This window comes from Eptesicus fuscus, chromosome 19, assembly GCF_027574615.1.
Source record: "Eptesicus fuscus isolate TK198812 chromosome 19, DD_ASM_mEF_20220401, whole genome shotgun sequence".
NCBI lineage: Eukaryota > Metazoa > Chordata > Mammalia > Chiroptera > Vespertilionidae > Eptesicus > Eptesicus fuscus.
In genome coordinates this window covers 4,323,429-4,347,596 of record NC_072491.1, presented here as the reverse complement: position 1 = coordinate 4,347,596, position 24,168 = coordinate 4,323,429, and the positions used below count along the sequence as shown (strand labels likewise).

Genomic DNA, 24,168 nt, shown 5'->3' with positions numbered 1-24,168 from the left:
CTGCAGCTCCCATGTGCTGACAGGACCAGCCCCACTCACACCCGCTGACGGCATGGAGCAATTGGGACTGGCGCCAGCAGCAGGTGCGGGAGGCAGCTGCTGACCCTGATCGCCCCTCAGGAGCAGGGGGAGGTCGAGAAACCCTGAAGGACAATCGGGGCCTGCAGCCGCCGCTCGCACCCGCTGATGGCACTGAATGATCGGGGCTGGCGCCAGGCGCCAGCAGCAGGTGTCAGTGGTGACTCCGGCGCCAACAGTAGGTGTAAGCACCCGGCAGGACCATAGCGTGGGGGAGCAAAAAATTTTTAGTAACCACCAGAGGCTCACTCCAATGACAGCAACTGGCGCCCCACCTTGGTCTGGCGCCCCCACTCACCTGCTCCACCATCCCGCTGCAGCCGATGCCTGCCATGTTCCGCGCTCTGCCGCCTGCTGCCAATGCCCACCATGTTCCACGCTCTGCCGCCTGCTGCTGACGCCCACCATGTTCCGCACGTGCCCCCTGGTGGTCAGCACACATCATAGCGACCGGTTGTTCGATTGTTCTGCTGTTCGGTCTATTTGCATATTAGGGTTTTATATCCTATATAATAAAAGCCTAATATGATGTGTCTGGTCCTCTGGCCACTCAATCAAAGCATAATATGCTAATGATATGCTAAGGCCGCTCAACCTCTCGCTGTGACGTGCACTGACCACCAGGGGACAGTCAGTCGACTGGTCAACCACTCGCTATGACATGCACTGACCACCAGGGGGCAAACACCAACCAGTAGGTTAGCTTGCTGCTGGGGTCTGACCAATCGGGACTGAGCAAGATGGATCGAACATGCCCTGGAGCCCTCCCGTGGTCCCTCCCTGGCTGGCCAACCTCCCACGTCCCTCCCCGGCCCCAGTCATGCATCGATGGGATCCCTTGGCCTGGTCTGCACCCTCTCGCAATCCTGGACCCCTCACGGGATGTTGGAGAGCTGGTTTCGGCCCTATCCCACAGGCCAGGCCAAGGGACCCCACTGGTGCACGAATTTGTACACCGGGCTTCTAGTATATAGATAATAGGGGCTGATTACAAGTCAGAAGGTCTCTGTAATGATTGTGTTGTACATTTTAAGATCTGAACAAAAATAGCCGTGATTTGATATCTGTTCTGATCTTTCAAAGAAACAACAAAGTTTGAAGTTTGAGTAAGTGTTAATTAAATTTTGTAAATATTTTATGACCAGGAAGTAAGCCTTCAAAACCTATAGCAGGTAAGCTTAAAATATCCACAAAACCCAAGAGTACATGAGAAAAATGACAAGTAAACAAGTTACTGTTTTTTTAACATCAGTTGAATTATGTGTTTTGAATTAACTCACAGAGTGGCCCATTATGACATTCTAAAACATTTAACAATCCTAGGAAAACCAAGGTAGTGACCTAATTATTGACCTCTTTACCTAAGTGTGTCCTCATTATTGACTTCCTTATTAGAATAAGAAAGTAGGCTCACAGTATATGGACAAGAGTTCATTAGAAATGAACTAACAAAAGGTGTTTTTCTCCTTTTTCTAAAACTCCAACTCAAATTGATGATGATTTGCCACTGTTAACTATATGCAAAAGACTTATTAGTAATTATATAAATCTTACCTACGATTAAATGATTTTGATTAAATAAAATTTTAATTTCATGGTTTAAAGACATTGTTTACCACATATTGAAAGATTTGGTTTAAAATATTTTTTACTATATGGAGAAATTTCAACTTGTAAAATTTATCTTAATATTTTTATAGGGTTCTTCGGAAGTAACCTACCAGATTATCAGAGGTCAGAAATCATGATGTTCATTATGGGGAAGGTACCAGTTTTTGGAACATCCACTCATACTTTGGACGTCAGTCAACTAGGGTATGCATATGTAGTTTTCCAACTATAAATTTCAACATAATCTTAATTTAATTTCATTTTAAAGAAATCTAGGAAGTGTTGTATTGTTTCTTTAATCACTGGTACTAAAAGTCCTGTGGAAAGTAGTATGTTTATGGTGCTAGATTGCTAAGCAATTGAATCAGCATTGTGTGCTTTTAGAATCAGTTTTCAGCATATCATAAATTCTCTAATTTTCTGTTTTTTATGGACCACGTGGAAGGTTTATTTAGCTTGGATATTGTCTATATACATCAGTATTTAGGATAAAGCCTCAAGTGTTCTGTAAAAATTTAATTAAAATCTGGATAGCAGGAATGTTGATTTATTCCTTCAATTCTAAAACTGAAAGTGATTTTGAAGATCATATGTCTTGGTCACCTCATTTTATAGATTTGATTTGATTTTACAACATGCTAAAGTTTTAGTTTGTGAATATTTTTGTGTGTTTTGCTACTTTAGTAAGGAAATAATAGTCTTATTTGATTTACATTTCTTTGTTAATTAGATAACCCTTTTTCCACTTGTTTTTTGAATCATCTTGTTTTACCTTTTAAATATTAGTCATTTATATTTGCAGTAAATATATTTCCCAACTTATAGTATCTTTTTGTGTTGTTTTGTTATATATTCATATGCTTTAATTTTCATGCATAGGTCTGTTTCGTTTGAGAGCCAATAACTTTAATATTTTTGTTTGAATTTTATTTTTTTACATGTAGCTCTTTAATTCATATTAAACTTATAGTATAAAGGAAGCCATGACTTAGCTATTATTAAAACCTACTTAGCCAATATGAGTAGAGTTTTAAAATCAGTAAATAATAAGTAAATGAAGTAATGTGGATGTTAATTTCTATTAATAAGATAATGCTAGTATGCTGTATCTTTCAGGGACTTGGGAACCAGGCGGATTCAGATAATGTTGCTGAGATCCTTGCTTATGGTAAGACATTTACGAAGGTGAAGAGCACTCCTCCTTACGTTATTGAGGAGGTGAAAGCAGCTTCACATTATGAGCCTCTTTTCTTATATAGTCAGGTACTGTTTATGGTTAGTCTTCTCTGTGGTTTGTATAATTAAATATTATGCTTCCATTTTCTTACATTTTATTATGCTTTTACTATTTATTCCTTACTTCTCCTGTCGTCTTATTTGGCATTCATGATGATGAAACAAATAGAGGACAGAAAGTATTGCCCTGTGATAGATGGAGGTGCTCAGAGACTTCAGTGGAGATAGTGGAGGAGGGTCACCACGTCACGGAGCTAAAGAATAGAACTTGGGCTTGAAATCCAGTGTGTGTCTACGTATCGTGCTCTTCTTTCACGTGCTGACCAAATGGTGGCTTCTTATTTGGGAAAGAATTCAGCCCCAAGTAGCTGGACAGGAAAAGCGTGTCTAACGTGGGAGGCCCTGTGCTCATTTCACAGTAATCGTACTCATCTTGGCCTCAGCGACCCCTCACCTAATGCTGGTCGGGCTTACTGTTTGGAATGTGTCCTTCCCCTGTCAGCACTGTCAGCAGTTAATCTGCACATCTTCGTTGTCCTTGGTTTCACCTGGTAGAAGGCGTATTTCATACCTTAGGAGAGGTACAGAAACACCTCCTGTGATTTTCATGTTACTCCTGTTCATGGTCCTTGTCGTAAAGAAATTTTAAATTCTAATATAGCCAAATTTATCATTCATTCCTGTGTTTTGTTCTTTTTTGTGTCTTCACTCCTTGCCTCTTCTGATGATATAAGCACATTTGTTTATATTTTCTTACAAAAGTTTTTAAAATTTGGCTTTCTACATCTAAAACTTTGATCTGAAGATTATTTTTATATGTGGTGTGGGACATGGATAGATCTTTAATTTTTAGGGGGGTAGCAATTGTCCTACCCATACCTTTGCTTGCTTATAAGATCACCTCCATCCTATAATACATGTCCCAAATATGTTTACAAATATAAATATACATTTAAATTACCACCTCAAATTTTATCTGGTCCTATTTTTCATTAAACAAATTCCCTAGTAGATCATCTTGACCTAATCCTACTTGTACCACATAGTTAGATGAATGAAGGTCTGTGTGGTATAGTTAAAATGTTTAACAGCATTTAAGATATGCTGAAGATAGGAAAAGCTTACAATTTAGAATATAGGGATTCACTCAGAAATGTCAATTCAAGTACGTAATAAAGTACCGCTTTCCAAACTGAAAATGTACTCCTATTAACTGCTTAATATAAAAGAATAATTTAAACATTTTCAGCTCTTAACTTGAACCATTTGCTAGCTAATCTTATATTCATTTAGTACTGATTACCTATCCCATATATTCTTAACCTCTCTGACCCTCAGTTTTCTCGTATAAAGTGGGATGCACGCATGCCCACCTCACAGGGATGTGGGGAGGATGCAGCTGATGCACGTGGCGCTTAGACCCCTGCCTGGCATGTAGGAAATGTGAGCTGTCATTACGGTTACTCTCTTTACGAATGATGTTTTCTGAAATTCAGTAAAATCCTCATTACCTTACAAAACTCTTTTTTTTTAAATATTCAGGCTGATGTCCATACTTGTTCCCCTTAGTTTGTGGCTCTCATAAAACAGTTTTGAGAATTTTACCAAACAAGGACTCATGACAAAGGCATTTTGTTTTTCTTTGATCTTCCTCCCTGTAATCAGGTCACCTCTGGGTACAAAGCCAAGACCATTGTTACTGCGCTACCTGCGTCTTTTCTGGATCCTCTGTTGTCACCATCCCTCATGGAGGACTATGAATTGAGACAGTTAGTCTTGGAAGTGATGCATAACCTCATGGATCGCCATGACAACAGGGCAAAGCTTCGAGGGATCAGGTAGTGTGCCATATTGAAATAGGGTTAATGGTGATGTTTTTTAGTGTCTACATTCACGTATTTAAGTGTTGTGATATTTTTAAATCTAGGACTTTCAGGTTTTATTAATCCAGAGTTTTATTTAATTGGTATCAAGAGTATTTAATTATCAGTATAGTTTAAGATAGCAAATGTTTAGAGGTCTTTCAGAGATCTCACCTACTAGTGGTCACTAGTTACATGAATTTTAATTTTGCTTTAAACTTACAAATGGCATTAGGAGTCAAAATTACTTTATGAAATTCTTAATTAAACTTCCTAAGTCAGTGATATGATTACATAATAGACTTACTTAACATGCTCATTGAAATGAGTGTTACATAGTGCAGACTCCTAAGTATAGCTATTGATTTGCCACATAACCCGTGATATTATAACTAAATGTGCTGTTTATTAAAAATTATATCTTGATTATCTCTAGAATAATACCTGATGTGGCTGACCTAAAGATCAAAAGAGAAAAAATCTGTAGACAAGACACAAGTTTCATGAAAAAGGTAAGATTATCTTCTACAAAATAATGCATGATGGAAGTTAAATAATGATCTCAGTGAAAGCCATTTGAATAGTTAGGTAGTTTTATATTGACATATGACCTTGAAATGAAGCCATACTTTATTAATGGACTGAGGTTGGTTTGGTTTTGGGGAAACCTCTGTGCAGTCCCTGGGAATTTCTGTAACCTCTCCCCTCTGTGTCAGCTTTACACTTGCCTTTGGGGACTTCATGCCAGTGCATAGCGGAACCTGCAAGGCTCTTCCCTGGACGAGTGCTCACCGCCTCACAGGAGACTCCTCCCTAAGACCAGGCAGCCTTACCCTTTGCCCTCAGCCAGACTTCCCTTCATGGCCAAGGCTCCCCCAATCCTGCCTTCCATTTTAGTTTTTGCTTATATCAATCTGCAGTTTGTTTTTGTCTTTTCAAATGTTACTAAAAATATTTTCATGGTTGACACTAAACTATTTCCTACTTGCTGTTTTTATTTAAGGCTTGTTCTTCAACTCCTCTGTTAGTTTGTAGTTGTATGCTGGTATATTTGTTGATGTTAATGATGGGAATACAATTTTACCATCTAATTATCAGTTTAAATTTCTCTTCCACCGTATGTTGTGTAAGAAGATAGCTATTTTATAAGAGGTTATATGCATGTGAAATCTGCCTGTACTACATTTTAAACAAACATCTTTTTCCTCTGTCATGACCCTTTTCAGAATGGGCAACAACTATATCGGCACATATATTTGGGCTGTAAAGAGGAAGACAATGTTCAGAAAAACTATGAGTTACTGTATACTTCTCTTGCTCTAATGACAATTGAATTGGCCAATGAAGAAGTGGTTATTGATCTCATTCGCTTAGCCATTGCTTTACAGGTATGCTTTTGTAGCCTTTCATTGGGGGAAATATTTTTGTAGGAAACAGATACCATCTTTAAAGTGTTGTTGCATTTATCCAAGGACATGAATTTTTAAAAGGGAGTGTCTAGTTTTAAATCTAAAATACTCAAGACAGTGACCATAGGCGTTGGTTTTGTTAACAAATGTTGAATGAGCATTTGTTCGACTGTGTGCTAAACGTTGTTCGAGTCCCCAGGAAAATCCTGTGATGAAAAGACAGCGTGGTCCCTGAGCTCATACGTGGAGCTCAGTGGGGAAGATAGTCATTAAATAATATGTTTATAGTTGTTTGGTTAGGGGTTCAGGGTTATGTAATAAAAGGACAGTAAGCAATGAGAGTACGTGTATATATTATATTTGTATATCAGAGAGAGAGATGTTTATATATTTAATATATATGGACTATTTTTTTTTTTTAGGAAAAGCTAGTTGAGAGATTTTACTCTTCTATAAGTGGGCATTTATTCTCCTTTCAGAATTTTTAAACAATAACTTCTTATAAGGTGACATTTTGGTTAGCATTGCAAACCGCCCGCAGCTTTCAGGCCCGAGAGGACCCTGGGAGCCTAAGCCTGTGCTGTGCTTTCTGTTAAAGGACAGCGCCCTCCTCAACGAGGACAGCCTGCCCATGTTCCACCGCTGCGGCATCATGGCGCTGGTGGCCGCCTACCTCAACTTCGTCAGCCAGATGATAGCCGTGCCTGCGTTTTGCCAGCACGTTACCAAGGTAAGGCTTTGCGACCAGCTCCTCGGCTTGGGTTTTATACAGACGTGGCTAATTTTCTTTTGGTGGTGATTAATTTCACTCTTGATGGTTATGTATCAAATTCAGATTATTCTATAGAATTATGCAGTGTCTGGGTCTTTTCTGGATCCTTTGTTGTAAATGGAAACTACATTAAACAATTATGAATCTTAGTATTTAAATTTTACTATTTTTGTTGTTAGTGTTTTAAACCAGTCTACTTGAGCCAGATCTCAAAAGTTGAATAACTGTGTTCTCAGAGATTTGTTTTCTATCATTCGACTATATTTGGCTTTTTTAGCAACTCATTAAATAATTACTTGAATTATTTAAAAACATTTTAGGGGAACCTCATTTTATGGAATTGGGAGTACATCTCTCAGTTGGATTTTAGTGCATTCTAAGAAATAAAACTCATTCATTCACTAAACGAGTGAATATTTAATGCTGTGAAAGCAGAGTTACCCGCTTCGGTTGCTCACGGTTGATGGAGGAGCCAGACTTCCGTGCGCTGAGACCTCTCCCGAGGGCTGCCAGCGGGGCACAGGTGCGGGCGCGGGCCGAGGGCCTGTGCTTTGTGGAGGGATTTCCAGAGCAGAAGCATCTGAGAAAACGCATGTTCTCATCCTGTGCAGTGGGTTAATCAGGTGTGACGGGTCATTGTGCTTTTACTGCATGTATTTATTGTCAGGATTTTGTTACCTGGTGAATTTTGAAGATAATGTAAAAACAAAATGAACTCTGCATTTGGGCTGTAAGCATAGTTTAAATTTAAAAATAAAGTGATGGTATTTCTTATATGTTTAGTTTTTACTTGTTGTTTTAGCTTTCCAGGTTTTCATAGCAAGGTCCTGAGAAAAGAGGTTTTTTATTTTTATTTTGTTTCTGGGTATTTTTCAGGTTATTGAAATTCGGACGATGGAAGCCCCTTATTTTCTGCCAGAGCACGTTTTCAGAGATAAGTGCACGTATGTAAATCTTCACATTTTAAGGCAGGATGCTGACTTGAGAGACCAGTCAGTGATTATCAAGGAATCAGCTGTTGAGAATAATTTTCTGGTGTTTTATAATAATCACGTTTTATGTTTCTGGCATTTAATTCATCTCACTTCTTTCTCTTGCTATAGAGGTTCTTATACATGATAAATATAGACTTGTGCAAACATAGATCAGTCGTTGATTAAAAAATATTTATCTTTTTAATATGGAGATATATCTCCTAAATAGCGTGTTCTCATATAAATGAATACTCCTTTAAAGAAATACAATATCCTGTTCAAGACTTTCCATAATAGATAACAATACTCATAAAATTCTGGGAGAAAGACTATTAAGGAAAATTAATCATTTATACGCTACATTCTTCCTTGCTATTCAAACAAAAAAAAGAAATGAACAATGTGTTCTTCACACTTGTGGGCTCTAAGAGCGGTTTTCTATTGAAAGCATCAACATAAGATAAAATCAGGCCGTTTGATCGGAAAGAGAAACTTCATGTGATTGGGCAAGTGCTTCCTGTCACTTGCTGGCCCTTACGGTTTTTCATTAACTGTCATAGACTGCATGTTTATGTTCTCTCAGTAGATTTTAATCACCTTGCAAGGTAAAGCTGAATTTAGTCCTCTTTATCATTTAATGTGTGAATACCAACAGAACAATGTAAGCCGGACCTCACCATTGGAACGCTCTTGGGGAATGAGTCACAGCAGAATGGTTAATAGGAGGGACCCTGTGCCCTGTGCTGTAAAGAGTTAGTCCTCTAAAGTATACTATGCCTATTGCTAATTGCAGATCATTTGTAATATTTAGGCTCTGACCTGGAATGTTTGAATGATAACTTATTTTTGCTCGGTAATTTAAGTAACACTGAATTACTTTTGTTGGATCAATCTGACAGGCTTCCAAAATCTTTGGAGAAGCATGACAAAAATTTGTACTTTTTGACCAACAAGATTGCGGAGTCACTAGGTGGAAGTGGCTACAGCGTTGAGAGATTGTCAGTGCCATACGTACCGCAAGTCACAGGTGAGCAGAGGCCGATTAGAACTCTCATTCTAGTGACATGTCTCAGTAACTTTTCCATTCTCAATTAGCAATGAAAATAATTTGTATATTTACTGTACCACAGCTTTCCAGATGCTTAAGGAGGGTTACTTGTATTTTTCAATTTTCCTCTTGAAAACTTATTAAGTCTCTAAAGGTATATACAGGGATGAGCAAAGGTAAGTTTACAGTTGTAAGTATGCTAAAACTGTAATTTTATGTATTAATTATTGTATTATCCTTATTAACCTACTTTTGCCCACCCCTGTATATGATTTTATCATGAACAGATTTAATCTTAAAGTGATTATTATAGTTGCACTAAATAATAATATACTCTAAACAAAGAAGGAGCGAAAGATCTTTCCTCATTCACCAGTGTTGTGTTTTAACTTGTGGAAATGGGTGAAAATTGTTTACTTAGTTACCGGTAATTGTGTTTATTGAGCTTAATGAATTAGGCAACTTTTGTCACGTGAAAGAGTACAGATCATTTGCTGTGCAAAGAAGTCTCAAACGTTGTGAGCTAAGAATATGCTTTCTTCTCTACACTGTATATTTCCTCTGTTCTTGTCATTGACCACAGTAATTCTGTAGTGCTTCAAGGCAAAACTGCATGGTGTCTTACAGTCAATTTTTACTTCAGATACTAAAATCAAACAGTATCTTCCGCCTTCATTTTCACTTGGTGATTGTATAAATACTACATTTGGTAGAACTAGTTCTTCCTTTGGGGAAACCTCTGTTGTATAAGAGCACTGTTTGAGTTCAGTTAGGTGGTTTTATGGAATAATCACTAAAAGCAGCACAATCTTTATAAATACTTACCTTTTTGTATAATGTAGATCCAAAATATATACATTTATTACAAAGATAGTTGTTCATAGCATCTGAGAGGTTAGTGAATTCTTTTGCATTTTATTTTATATTCTATGCTATACAAGATTTTATTCTGCATGAATTCCTTGGGGAAATAGAAATGTTAAGAATAAAACAGTAGTAGAGCATTGTAATTTAAAAGACTTTAAAATTATTTCATTCTTATTGTGTGGCTTTAGCTCTCTTTCCTTCAGGCAAAAACCCTCCTAAGCCCAGGCACAAGTACGAAGGTAAACCCAGCGCCGGTCTGGCTGCCCTTCCCCCCGTCCTCTAGGAGAGCAGCTTAGTCAGACATGCCTTTTAGAATGGACCGTGCGTCCCTTCACCTACAAGTTCCGTTACGACTTTGCTCTGCCTCCCCATAGCCGTAGTTAATTTGCACTGCTTATTTCCTTCGCCCTGATCCTTCCACTCTTCACAATTTTAGTGAACATTCTGGTGCTTTTTAAAAAAACAGGTGGTTTGTTCTTTTCCATTTCTTCCCACCCCTGAAAAAGATGTGTTCCTTTCTTAATGCCTCTATCACTGCCGGGAAGAATTCTGAACATTTCAGTACTTGATTGTGTGATGCAGCAGTCAGAGTGCGAGTGCCCTGGTTTGTAAAGACGGGTGGTGTCCAGCAGTCCGTGGTGCATTGCCCTGCCTCAGTGCAGAAGGAGGCGGGGACACATGATTCTTTGGGGGACAGTCAGTTGGGCATTGTGTTTTTCTTTGGCTGTATAACCATCAGGGGATCATTTTGAAAATTAGGGGATTTAAGAACATCATACTGAAAAAAAAAGCAAAACACATTTAGTTTGTTGTGTGACATAGATATATATGTGTGTGTGTGTGTATGTATATATTGGAGGCACTTATAGAAATATAGATATATACACCATCATCATCAAGATAGCAGCTGCCATTTATTAGGCATCTGCTGTGTGCTAGGCACTGTGATGTGTACTTCATGTTCACTTAATTCATCTAACCTTTAAAATAGTTCAGTGAGGAAGGTAGCATTATCTTTGTCTACAGATGAGGATAGGAAGGCAGAAATTAAATAACGTGGTTATTACTTTTTATCCCATGATTTTTTATTGGGTTTTATTCTATAAATACAGAGGTTGCCGAAAGTAGGTTTACAGTTGTGAGTATGCAAAACAGTTTATTCTTACATTATAATTTATTAATTACTAATTTATATTTACTTATTTGTATTTTAACTATAAACCTACTTTTGCCCAACCCTGTATGCATTAATTCTGTGGAATTTTGCGCTTTTTTATAGGACCAAAAAAGTATACCTTTGTAAGTAATATCAGCATTAAACCATGACATTTTGAATTTTGTGAAGATAAGTTATTTGTGAAATTTCGTTTGCCCCAGTTAGCTCTTTAATAGAATCTGAGTAGTTTGTAGCCCAAGTCACATTTATGATTTAGTGTACACAGTGAAGACAGTGTCTATATCTGACTGTTAAACAGCCACAGAAAGTTCCACGTAATGTAGTTCTGTGCCACTTCATTCAGACTCCTTTCTTCCTGCGTGCAAGTGTGTGCATTACGTGTAGGTACGCCAGGTGGCAGCAGAGCAGCACGGGAGCAGTGAGGCGCAGCTCTACGTATTGGTTCAAATCCTGCTCCTGTTCAAACCTGAAGCTACAGGAAAGGGGGGGGGGGTGAAAGGGACACAGTCAGCAGTGTCTGGGACTACCCAGCCCCCTTTGGGGAAGGGAAGCAAACATCTCCCCAGGCTGTATGCTCAGACTCTGAGCTGGCGACAGGGCATTCTCTGGAGCCAGAGGGCAGGGCGGTCCATGGAAGGGGCGAAGCTGCATCTCCGCAGGCTTGGCAGGCAGCTCAGGAACAGCCGGAGCGGCCCCTGGGACGGGCATTATTTCCCAGACGCTCTGCTTTAGGAGCCTGTAAGCAGGTGACTACACAGGTCAAACGCTCGAGGCTGTGTTTTACGGTTTCCCGTTAAAGTTTATTCCTTTCCTTTTAGAACTGAATCTTTTTATGTCTCCTCAGTACTTCCCTTCTGTTCTCACTGACTTTGCCCCCACTGATCCCTTTCCTGCCCCGTCCCTCTCTTTCCCTTCTATCTTAGGTTTCAGTGTGACTCTCTTCTGCAACCCCCAGCCATCGTATGTCAAGCGAGGCCTTCTTCTCTCGGGTTCTTTGTGAAGTAGGCTGTTTGTCGCTCAGTTTGCGTTCTAGTGAGACCTTGGACGTTGGCCTGCTTGGAGGGTACAAGCAAGTTGGCATGATGACCACATACTATTTTGTAGCTGTTCTGTTATGTTTGCTAATTTATATCAAAGCATATGATCATGCAAGAAAAACAGAAAGCATGCAGTGTCTTAGGTGAGCTCGCTTCTAGCCGGCAGTAAAACAGTGACCTGCAAACCAGCCAAACTCGGTGCAGGAGCAGTTGTCACATGGAGCATGTGCTGGTTCTGTCCCTCGGCCTCCATAGAGCAGAACCGAGCGACTCCTGTGTGACAGACGCAAATCCGTGGTCACTGCCTTTCTGCTGTGGGTGGGGAGATGAGACACTAACTGCCGTGTCTGCAGTACAAGGCCCAGGAGGGGTGGAAGGTGACAGTGACTGAAGGGAAGGTCAGTCATAGCAGTAAATGTTCGCAGCTAGAAGAAAGGGGGGTATGTGACAGTTAAGATTTTAAGGAAGTGATGTATTTGATTAGGCCTGAAAGATAGCGAGGCCCAGGGCAGGGAATGAAGAGTTTCCAGGAGAGGTCCCTGTCTGTAGGAACGTGTGGAAGGCAGGTGTGCTAACGCGACTCAGGTTGTAGGAAAGGCACGCGGACTTGAACACTAGATCAGTCAGGAGCAGCGGAAGTTACTATGTAGGATCTGACGAGAGCGGCCCAGAGCGCCTTTTTAATTCAGGGGAGGAGTGGAATTGCTTGGAGAGCAGTGTGGTCGGTGCTTTAGACAGCTTGTAGCATGGTGGAGGCATATAGGGCCAACTGTACAAAGGTCTGACCCTCCTGCAGTGCGCTGACAGGTCCTACCCGGTTACCTGGCCTAAAATGCCAGCAGTGCCACGGCGAAGAACGCTGCCCGGGTTAGGCTGTGATGGCACAATCACAGCTCCTCGCTGGTTTGAAACAGGAAAAAATTCCCTTGGTGCTCAGACCTACTGCGCATGTTCCATAGCTGGAGTCCAGGCTGATGGAGCGGCCACCTTCGGGAGCATCACTCCCACTGTATTGGCCAGAGCTGATTAGGTGCCCCTCCTGCACAGACAGGCCGGGAATTGCCATCCTACTGTGTGCCCAGAAAGAGTCAGCTACCACGTTTGATTAGTAGCATCAGTCACTACCTTGGAAGGCAACACGGGGCAGAGTTAGTCAGTAAGAGAGAAGCTGGTTCATTATCCTCGCCTCCTCTAGCCCTTCATTCTTCCCCCTCGGGAATAAAACCACGGACACTGGAGGTGGGGTTAGGAAGCTGGAGTGGCGCAGGCTATCAAGTGGCTACATCACAAAATGTGTGGGTCTGAGAACACGGTCCCTTGTGTATTTAGAAAGAGCAAAAAAGACAGGCTGTCTTAATTGTCTGAAGTGTTTTGAAACCTGAAGCTTGTCGTTTATAAATGACACACCATTTCTTGCTGGCATATAACGGGGGGCTCTTTATTTTAGACGAAGATCGACTTTCTAGAAGAAAAAGTATCGTGGACACCGTATCCATTCAGGTGGATATTCTACCCGGCAGCATCCCTTCTGACGATGTGGTGAGTTGCTGAAAGTTTGTGCTCAGTGCTGTCTTGAGATAGACATCAATTTACAAGAATTGTTTGCCCTCCATGCTTTCAAATAGGAGCAGATGTAACTCAAAATTATCCCCAAATCAGCAGTTTTTATTGTAGTAGACATGAATCTGATTCAGCCTGGAACTTAACTTGTAATTTATTTTACTAAACTCATTTTGGCTATCTATAAAAATACATAATGTAACATGTATGATATCATTAGGTTTTACAGTGTAATCTAGTGTAATAACAGGAACTGAAAAACAGAACCAAGTAAGATTTTTTTATAAGAAAGAAATGTCACTTAAGGCCTATCATTAAATTAGGAGGCCTCTAGATCCTGTTTTTAAAGATGTATGAAACATAAATTATGAGAATAAATGGAAATAGATACTTCAGCTGCTCACAACTTTTAAAACTTTCAAAACGTCTTCTGTGAGGAACATTTTTATCACTTTAGATAGTAAATGTAACGAGCACAATGTCGGCGAGGCTGTCTCGCTGACCTGTGTCTTAAGGGCTGGGACTCACCTGAGCCCTCTGAGGTGTAATGCTCTCCTCCTGTCTCACTAGCGCACGAGAGTGTAACCTCCCGAGTGGTAGGAAGAAGCGCAGCCGCACTCTCTGGACTTACCACACAGTCACCAGAGAATGTTTTGATAGTCGAGTAAAAGTGCCGCAATCCAGCATGCCGAGTCAGCCTCCTCCTTGGTTTATCCATTGTTTGCCTTCCTAGGTATTTCATTGTTTCTCATGTGTACAGTATAAATCATTAAAAGAATATCCATCTAAGAAAAGGGGAAGGAAGTTGTCTGAATTCATGCTTTCTCAGCCTCCTCTCTCCTCCCTGCTCCTGGCCCCACCAATTTCTTTGTCCTCAGGAACTCAAACAGTTTGGGGGCCAGGGTACAGTGGACTAACATACATCTCCTGTGCTGTTCATCTCCCCGTTGGGTAGAACTAGTCCACTTTATTAAGAAATTGTCTGCAGAGCATCAAGGGGCAGTTAGTGCTCATTGTGGGGCTCTGAGATTGGTTGAAAGTTTCTTGCCAATTTAAGGCTCCAGAAAAATCATCGTCCCCAAATTCACCTCTTCTGAGCCATTTTAATTTCTGTACTCCTTGCTGGTGAGGAGGGAATCTTGCTCGCTCTATCTTATAATGATTTTTAATTTGGTGCTATTACATTTTGAGGGAAGAAAATCATCTTAAGCCTTAGTTTATACACTTTATTTTGTCAAGAGTATAATTTATTTCATTGACTGGTATTACTCCATTTTCCTCTTGTTAACTGTATTTCTTTCTTTTAAAGATACATATAAAGCACTTCAAACTGTTACAAACAGTCCTTTTTTGAGAAAATGAACTGAAAAGACATTTGCATAAAGACTTAATGTCGGAGGAAGATTCTTGAACATGAACTTTACATTAAAAGTCCACTAATACATTTATTAACTTGTTAAAGAGCCTTCTTCTTTCTTGTAAGTCCAAAGTCAAACATGCCTCCCACTGAGCATTTGAAAAGTTAAGTAAACCGTTTACTAAAAGATGTCCTTGAGCTGGATGGAGTTTCAAACCCATTGACTGTTATGGAATCTGATTTTGCATATTAGGAATAATTGTTCAAATACCAGGAGACAAAAGAAATTACCTTCTAGGCTAGAACTAATTTCATGGTGAGGACAGGAGAGATTTGCGTCAGGTATTCACCAGTTAATGGTATAGCAAAATATCAAACCATGAACAATACATTAGCTAATAGTGGGTCAGTTAAGAAAATTGCTCATTTAAAAATAGTACTCTAATATTTGATCAAAATTATTTGAAATTTTGCATACATAATCCTAGTTAGTCTTCAGATCTGATACCTGCTTTTAGGTTTATAACTTAAAAACAAAGTCAGAAGATTGTTTAGCAAGCTTGTGTTTTCTCTAGATAGAACTCACATTGTCACTCTAGTCTGTGAGATATCTGGTCCACTTGAGGTATATCAGTTCCAACATTTGCTATTCAAACCTTAGCTTACTGTGATCACTTTTCTAAAAATTGCCTTATATATCTGTATATACATATATTAACTTTTTCTAAAACTCTTTAATTAAGTCAAAAAGATAAATGGCTAAAATGTAATGGAGGCATGTCTGCCTCCTGAGATAAAATTACCAGTTGAGTAATAGACTCAAGCGCTATAGGCATAACCTTTGACCTCTAGTGGTTCTCTCTGAGCACTGTAAGCATGATTTCAGTGCATAATGGATGTAAGTAATCTCAGTCTTCTCTTAAGAGGTGTGAGAGTCAGTGCTTAATTATTTGGGGAAATGGATGAGAGGGTGTGTATACTCAATTTTTCTTTGTACAAAATTAAGCAACGGTTGGCTGAACAGGATTGTTGTGTATTCTAGGACAAATAACCTCTGTTTTATACATGCATACTCTTGCCTTTTTCCCGATTATAACTGAAGATTTCTGCATGTGTGCTAACACACAGTGATGCTAAGGTCCGCAGCAGTGGTCAGGGCCTGCCGTGCCCGTGCCACACAGTTACTAAAGCGCCCGTGGAAGTGACCTAGAACTGATGGAAAAGAGATGAATCGCAGATTTTATGCAGGCCCAAGGGTGCTCTACAGTCAAGGTCAGAGCTGTAGGTCAAACATAAGGCAGAAGTCAATCACAAGAGAACTGGAAACTTCGGGATGGTGCCTGGGCCCTGTTTTCTGTGACTCCAGCACGCCAGTTAGAGTTGGAGCAGATTCTGGTTCAGCTGAGCACCAAATGGAGTAGCTGGCTTGTTTTTAGCAGCTCCATTGTATGAAACATATGAATCATTAAACACTATAATAGAGCAATTTAAAAAAAGACAGGATTCATAAAAGGGAATTTCGGGAAACAAGGTTGAAGACAAATCATAGAAGGTTTTTATCACCAGCCTTAGGGCTTTGTGTGTGATTGGGTAGGAAGCAGGGAAACACTGAAACCCAGTAGTCATTTCAGAGCTGTGCTTCACACAGTGACTGTGAAGCGTGACTGGAGGGGGAGATCCTTGTAATCACCTGGACGGAGCTCTGAGGGCCTGGAGCAGCCAGGCTGGGGGTGAAGAGGAGGGACGGGGCAGGAGGACCCTGTTCAGAAGGCAGAGTGACTGACTGAGAGCAAGTTAGAGAAAGGAGGTTACCGAAAGGGACAGGGACAGGGGGACTTGGTTTTGATGCTGAGAGACTGCATCATCGTGACCTGAATTAAGGACAATAACAAACGGGAGAAGAGTTGTCCAGTAAAGCACGCTGGCTCTCACCTGTCCAGATGGAACAGGTAATAAGTAAAAGTCCCCAGTGTTCTTTCTCCTGGGCTGTGGTGGTTGGTCAGAAGTCTGATGCTCTTCGCCAGTTGCAAGAACAACCGTTCTCTTCTTTTCATTGAGGTACTAGATTGCTTCTAGATACAAATAATTGACCAGCCAGAGCCTAATCTTCTATATCTGCTCCAAACATCTAGAACAAAGCCACCGAAGACTCCCACGTTTAATGTGACTTCAGCTAGAACTCTGAGCCCCGGTAGGAAACCGAGGCAGTGGAGCTGTGCTGCTTGGTTTCCGCTCAAGCCTTGGTATTGCAGCCGCGCAGGTGCAGAGCGTGCAGGCTGCCGCTCTCCTTAGACTTAGCAAAGGAAGCTCATGAGCTAAAATTAGGGATGACCAGAGCCCAGGCAAGTACTCACATCCCATTTCTTCATTTTTATTCAGAGATAACGTAGTCGCTGGATATATGATCCCTCCTGAAAACGATCCTTCCTGAAATGTGCTGGCATTTAACACCGGGTGTTAATGACTTGGATCATAAAGCACTGACTTCACACCTTTCACACATCTCAGAGCTAGGCAGATGGGAGAGCCCAAGTCAGAGGGTGTTTCTGGATAATAAGACGTGGTGGTGGGCCCTGGAAGATCCAGAACGTCATTTTAAGCTGTCGGGGAACTGGTCTCCCTGAACACTTCCCAAAGTAGTGATTCTGGCTTTTAAACTATTTACAGTTTTAGATTATTTTATTTTTGCTTTATAAACAGTATGAGGTGCCGAAACTTATAGAGACCATAGGGTACTTCATTTTTCACTCGTTACGCGGCTGAGACTGTTAACGCGTCATCTCTGCCTGCGGTGCTTGCAAGCACTGTCCCCATGAAGCCGCTCAGTCGGGGCTCCTTGCACTCCCCCACTGCAGATTGGTTCTACTCAGCCTGCTTGGGGGCCAGGATGCGCATCCGGCCAGCCCAATGGTAGCCTGTAGACTTGTTTGGGGACCCCTAAAGTACACCATTGTCACGTCTGTGGAGTATAATTACAAATCACGCCAACACCGAGAAGAAAAAACCTTGTCAAAGCTCTTATGTGACTTGTAACTGCATGAAAGTATTATTTATATCCACCTTTCTTAACTATTTTACTTAAAATCACTTTTCTCCAGGTTAGTAACACTGAAGAAATTACCTTTGAAGCATTAAAGAAAGCAATTGGTAAGATTTTTTTATACTCATTAACTCTCCCAGTATTTTGATAGTTTATCTTAGAATATGTCTATATGCTGATTTCTATATAAATATGTAATTGATTTATTTAACTACGTTCTTTAGGTTTTTACAATTGTAAAAAGTCAGAGTAATATTTTATACCAAGATAAGTGAAGAGCACAGCGCCAGTCCAGCCTGTTAATTTCCTGCCTGGTGTTTTCATTGATGACATAGCAGGGATTAACGTGACACTGTCGTGCGTGCTGACACTCTCACCCAGTGCAAACTCACTTCTCATTATACTACTATGTGCCTGTTACAAACCACTCAGTTTACCCTTCCCAGTGTTTCTCAGAGTTTTCATCCTATTTCTCGTAAGTTCGTGCAGCTTGCACACTGGCCACCAAATAAGGGTGGAATTAGAATGCACTGTAATGTGCTTGCACAATTCTAGAAAAGTGTCTATACAAAGGAAAATAATTATCTGTGACAAGGTAGACATTTACTATTTTACTGTTTCGCAAACTTTGGCTAGACCAATGGTCGGCAAACTCATTAGTCAACAGAGAGGCAAACCGCGACTAGCGAGCTGCATGTGGCTCGGGAGCCGCAGCTTGCCGACCACTGGGCTAGACCATACATCATCCTCAGATAAAAACTCGCTTACCGGATTGTGGTAAATAAATGGGAAGGCTAAGCCAGAGTGGTTCTGTATGATGCCATTCGGTAGCCAGTTGAGCAGATTCCTGCAGCGCCTCATCTGCGCAAGCGTGTGGCTGCTGAGAGAAGATTCCTCCTTCGGGAAGGAAGCGAGCGTGCTCTGCTGTTTCGGTGGCTCGACAGAGCTGTCTATGAAAAGGGGTCTGTGTAGTTTGAACCCTGAGATTTAAAAGATTTTTGCGTAAGTGTTGCTTTCTAGTCTTAACTAAGACATTTCAAAGCACGTTACACCTTTTGCTTTTTTCCTTATAAAAGTAATCTTATAAATTGTTTCTTTTTGGTTTTGAGATCATTTACTCTTATGGTCATTGGAAGGGTCTCTGAAATTCTGTGTTGCTTTAACGGGTCTCTGTCAACATGTACATAGATACCAATGGAATGGAAGAACAGGAAAAGGAGAAGAGGCGTCTGGTGATAGAGAAATTCCAGAAAGCACCTTTTGAAGAAATAGCAGCACAGTGTGAATCCAAAGTGAGTGAATAAATGCTGAAGGAGCAGGGGTGGGTGTGATTTGGGGGAAACTTTCTTGGTAATTGGTTGGTAGATTCCATGTTTAGACAAATCAGCAGAAGACAAGGTGATGTATCAAATAAGGACTGAAACTTCAATGCATAGACAGTTGTGAAGCTAAACAGTTTCTTAGTGTCCTAGAAGCTGATGGAAATGAGAGATCCCAAGCTGCATGTTAATGATTGATGTGGCTTTGATACTTTTTTTTGCAGTGGTTTTCAATGCTTTTGCTCTGGGTAATTTTGTGTGTCTATTGGTTTGTTTGTACCAGTGAGACTAGGAAAGGAATAAAAGAAAAACTTTATATTATATGAGACAAACAAAACCAAAATATTACAGCATTCTGTACCATCAGCTTCATAGTTACAGTTATGCTTTGTCTTTTAAATTAATGGGTATTTGGAAAACAGGAAATTCATTCTTAACATTTTTTTTTCTTTTATAGGCAAATTTGCTTCATGATAGACTTGCTCAAATACTGGAACTCACCATACGGTAAGGGTTGTTACTACAACAGCAATACAACAACAGAAGGAACTGTTAGCCCCTATAAGTTTGTAGCTGATGGTGTTTAAGTCATTACGTTTTCCATTTAGGATAAACAGGAGGTCACACAGGTACCTTTGTCTTAGCAGTCATGGTCTTTGCTAGCCAGCCTGTGGCCGTTTCCGGTCCAGGTGCCTCTGGCTTTTCTAGCTGTCCTTTAGAATGTCCCTGAAAGGACAGCGGGGCTTTGGAAGACTTGCACTCTAATGATATGCTGAACCCGGTCCATTTCTCCATTTCTCACCTGCGGGGGCGATAGCAGTTAGGATGCTCTGTGCCGGGAAGCGCATCTAAGTGCACTGTTGACAATGCCCTTCTTCTCTTCCAGTCCTCCTCCCAGCCCATCGGGAACACTGACCATTACTTCTGGGCATGCCCAGTACCAGTCTGTCCCCGTCTATGAGATGAAGTTTCCTGACCTATGTGTGTACTGAGTGGCTCAGGAAGACCTCAGCATAGAATGTCAAAGCCTGGAAATTAAGGCCGGGCTCTTTACGTCTATTAACACACTTCTTGAAAACAACGGTGGAACTTACATTTGACCAAATGCTTGTTATACCATACTAGGAATTTTGAAACTATATGTGATTTCAAGTACTTTTGAAGATAGATTTATGCCATATTAATTTCTTTTGAGGTTCCTGTTGGCTTTAAAGTGGAGCATGTATTGGTCTCAACATTATTTCATTGTTAAACAGTATATTTTAAACTTTTCTCAAATGTTATTTTTTTTTTTAATTAGGCCTTCGAGGGTTGAAAGCTGTATGAAGTGTCTCTTGTATTTCTTAAACATCTACACAACTGTTTGAGTAGGATTTTTTGCTTTAGCTTTGGTTATCTGCAAAAGCAAAAACATGCGAGTATACTCTGGTCCTGGGCTGCTGACTGCCCTGTGGCTTTTGTCCCTGTGTTTCAGATGTTGCGACAGGCGTCCCTTCATTCAGTTACCATGATACGTGCGATAGGCGTTCCTCCGCTTGTTTATGTAGTGATGTTTGTTGAATAATATTCCTAGAATATGACCTTAAAATCAGTCGCCATACTTTAAAGTGTCTGGTTCTTGTAATACTGTATTTTCTGCCGAGAGTTTGATCATTCTACATGAGAGGCTTAGAGCTTGCTCTCCAGATACCGAACTGTGCAATATTTTTTACATCATAAGATGTATTAGTTTACAGACTGTGCTTTGAAATTATAGTAGTATTTTGCTGTGGCTTGATTAATTAAATGAGATATATATATATTTAGTACAAAAAAGACATTTAAAACAGTTACTAGTTCACCTGTGAAGAGCACATGTTTTGATTTTTATTAAGAGCACATTAATTTACATTTTTATATTGTTCATTGTTTTTAATCATCATAGTCAGAAAATTACCAAACTAGACTTTAATTTGTAGGATTTGAACTGTAGCTTGTATGCATTTGTATTTAGGGTTTGTTATATTACATTTGTGTTTAGGGTTTGTTATATTCCATTTAAAGGGTGCCTATCGTTTTAGCAATCAAGTGTGCTAAGGATTGTCAGTGTAAGCTTCTGTTGGTTTAAGCCACCAAGATGATGTGTACTCACACTCTACTCACCTGCTGATCGACCCATGGTGTTGTCTTAAAGTCACATTTCAGTGAGTCCACTACACGGCAAAATGAACAATTGTCTTTGCAAGTCTTACAACATCCTCCTAGGACATTTTTATAACATAACCTGTTTATAGTTCTACCTTTTTTTTAATTTTATTTCTTTTTACATAAAAATATACGTATTAAAAATTGGGGCTGAAAAACCAGTTTCGGTTTGGGCTTTTGTTTGTAAAATTGCAGTGAAGAGTGGCATGCTACACCTTTGGTTTATGATTATCTGGGCACACATAGTAGAAACAGAAGAAGTACAGAAGCGTGCTCAAATGTTTTTCAGTATATGAACCAAAGTACAGAATCTTAAAGCACCTTGCAAGAGATGTAGGAGTCATTGAACCTCTAAAACAACGCTCGACGTGCTGGCCGCTGTAGTACGTGTCCTGAAGAAGCCCTAGTTTTCTGCGTACAGTGCGGTCACCGAGGGGGTCGTGACCTATAGCAGCTGTCACTGTATTTGCCTCTTGATCAGCTAAAATGTGTCACCATTTAAGAACCCAAATTGGGTGTCTTTTTAATTTTCTTTTTTTTCCTCTGTATTTTTAAAGAAGGATATTAATTGTTGACAGTGCATTTGAAAGTCAGAGCAGGGGGACATGCAGAAACAATCCCCATCCACTCAGGTGTCACTTTATAGATGAGCACTGTGTGCTGTGTGGAAGCGTGTCATGTGAGGGTCTAGGAAAGGGAGACATGTACTCCTTTGCACTCCTGCTCCAAGGATTCCCGGTCTCGGCGTGGTCGGTGCGTGTTGCATGGACAGGACAGCCACTTCCGCTCATGCTTATCGCCTTCCCCCTGGTCTGTGTGTCAGCGGGTGAGCTGGGTTCTGTGGGGGCTTTGTTTGGTTTTTAAATCACAGTAGACTTCTGTGTACCCTCGGTTATTGAGCTGGTCTTGTTGCCGAGGGTTCCCAAGAAGCGGGTCTGCCCTTTGGCCTGTGCCTTCCAGGAGCTCCTGCAGGGAGTGGGGTGCGTGCTGTCTTGTAGCGGGGCCTGCGGCAGCGAGGGTGGCATTGGTGCAAGGGCACTGTGTGGCTCTGGTTTTGTAGATACTGGGAATTCTTATCAACTGTTATCACTTCCTCTTTTGCTGTAGACAGTTGCTTGTATTTCCTTAACATTGAAAAGTTAACATTTAAATGTTCCTCCTATGCTTGTGTTGTCTTTGACTGCTCAGAGTTTGTTGTCATTGAAGTTAGCCAGAACACGTGGGCACACACAGGCACATACACACGCACATATACATGCACACACACGGGCACACACAGAGACACGTACACAGGCACATGCACACATACGCGCACACGCGCACACACACAGGCACATACACACACACACGCACACACCCTTAATACTTTGAACCTGTTCTCTTTACAGTAATGCCACACTTTTACCAGCGGTTAACTTCCCTCCTCAGAATATCCCTTCTCTTCCTTTCTGAAAATGGAACTCGTTTGTCTTATTCATGGCAATGTATGTCGTAAATGTAACAAAGTGAGCTTTTTGAAATGTAAAAATCCACTCTGCAATTCATATGTAAGCAATAAAACAAAATCAAAATATTGGTGCCTAAGTACATTTTTATAATAGCTATTTTTACATTTACTAAATACATTTATTCAATACTTTGCTGTAGTTGAAATGAGAATTTTTAGTGAAAATCAGGTTGCCGAGTGGATTCCTCCTCACACCCACTGGGAGTCTCAGACCCTGAGTGAAGGCTGGTTGTAGGGAGGCGTGGCCAAGGTGAAGGTCACCTGTGAGTGGAGTGAGCATGGGGAAGCCCATCTGCTGCTCTGCTAGGTCTTCGGGTTCCTTTTCAGCCCCGCCTCCTTGCTGCACAAATTCCCGGGTGCCTGCCTGTAAGACAGCAGCTCCTCTGGGACCTCCCCACCCTGCTGGCCTCAGGGACTGACTTCAGGCTGCAGCCAAGCAAGGAGGCAGGGCTCTGGGCTGGAACCCGCCCCTACCACTGCCCGTCTAAGGGCTTTAGGCAAGTGACTGCCCTTGGGGCTTGGAAGTCCTCACCTGGAACGGGATGGGGAGTACATCCCACCCTCAGTTATCTGTGAGGAGTAAGTGAACCACTCGCCGAGGGCATGTGTATGTTCATTGCTGCTCCTCCAGTTGGCAGACCGGCCTGAGCCCCGGGCGGCTGCCTCCGTCCTGTAGACTTAGGCCAGTCACCGCCACCACCACCCCCCACCCCCGCCCCTTCAGAACCTGTTCCTTAGATGTGAGATGAGCAGTCAGTATGGTTTGCTATCTCATGTGCTTTCTTTCCAGCTTTAACTTGTTGGATCCTGTTACTAGTCTGGCATCTGATAAATTACTAATCTCAAGTACCAAGTTCACATGAATGAAAAGCAGGAAAACGAGCACCAAAGTCGGCCTCTTGTTTTCTGTTTGCCTTTGACTTGCACTTTGAGTTAGAAGCGGACTGTCGGGGGCCCTGTCCTAATCTGGGGTCTCCTACAGCAGAGCCGAAGACAGGCTCTCGGGCAGGGGTTTCTCTGGGCATGATCCCAGGGAACCTCTGACATGGAGAAGGCTGGTGAAGAGGATCGTCGATGACTTGGCCATCACTGGGTGACGGCAGATCCAGCCTCCACGACAGTCTAAGGCA

At 41.1% G+C, this 24,168-nt stretch overlaps 1 protein-coding gene across 2 annotated transcripts in view; it reads left to right on the top strand.

Moving 5' to 3' along the window:
- Nucleotides 1-23,104, top strand: part of EFR3A (EFR3 homolog A) — a 56,668-nt gene extending 33,564 nt beyond the window's left edge. Inside the window, exons 11-23 of one of the 2 annotated variants that reach the window (XM_054708309.1) lie at nt 1,779-1,893; nt 2,806-2,857; nt 4,591-4,763; nt 5,224-5,299; nt 6,014-6,175; nt 6,795-6,926; nt 7,845-7,912; nt 8,842-8,969; nt 13,519-13,610; nt 18,087-18,135; nt 19,217-19,320; nt 19,805-19,854; nt 20,234-23,104. In XM_054708309.1, the coding sequence (XP_054564284.1) occupies nt 1,779-1,893; nt 2,806-2,857; nt 4,591-4,763; nt 5,224-5,299; nt 6,014-6,175; nt 6,795-6,926; nt 7,845-7,912; nt 8,842-8,969; nt 13,519-13,610; nt 18,087-18,135; nt 19,217-19,320; nt 19,805-19,854; nt 20,234-20,339 (1,307 nt within the window). In that variant the 3' untranslated portion in view covers nt 20,340-23,104. Of the gene's footprint in view, nt 1-1,778; nt 1,894-2,805; nt 2,858-4,590; nt 4,764-5,223; nt 5,300-6,013; nt 6,176-6,794; nt 6,927-7,844; nt 7,913-8,841; nt 8,970-13,518; nt 13,611-14,201; nt 14,423-18,086; nt 18,136-19,216; nt 19,321-19,804; nt 19,855-20,233 lie in introns of those variants that run through there. The other variant, XM_054708310.1, reaches the window with a different exon arrangement.
- The last annotated feature ends 1,064 nt before the right edge of the window (nt 23,105-24,168 follow it).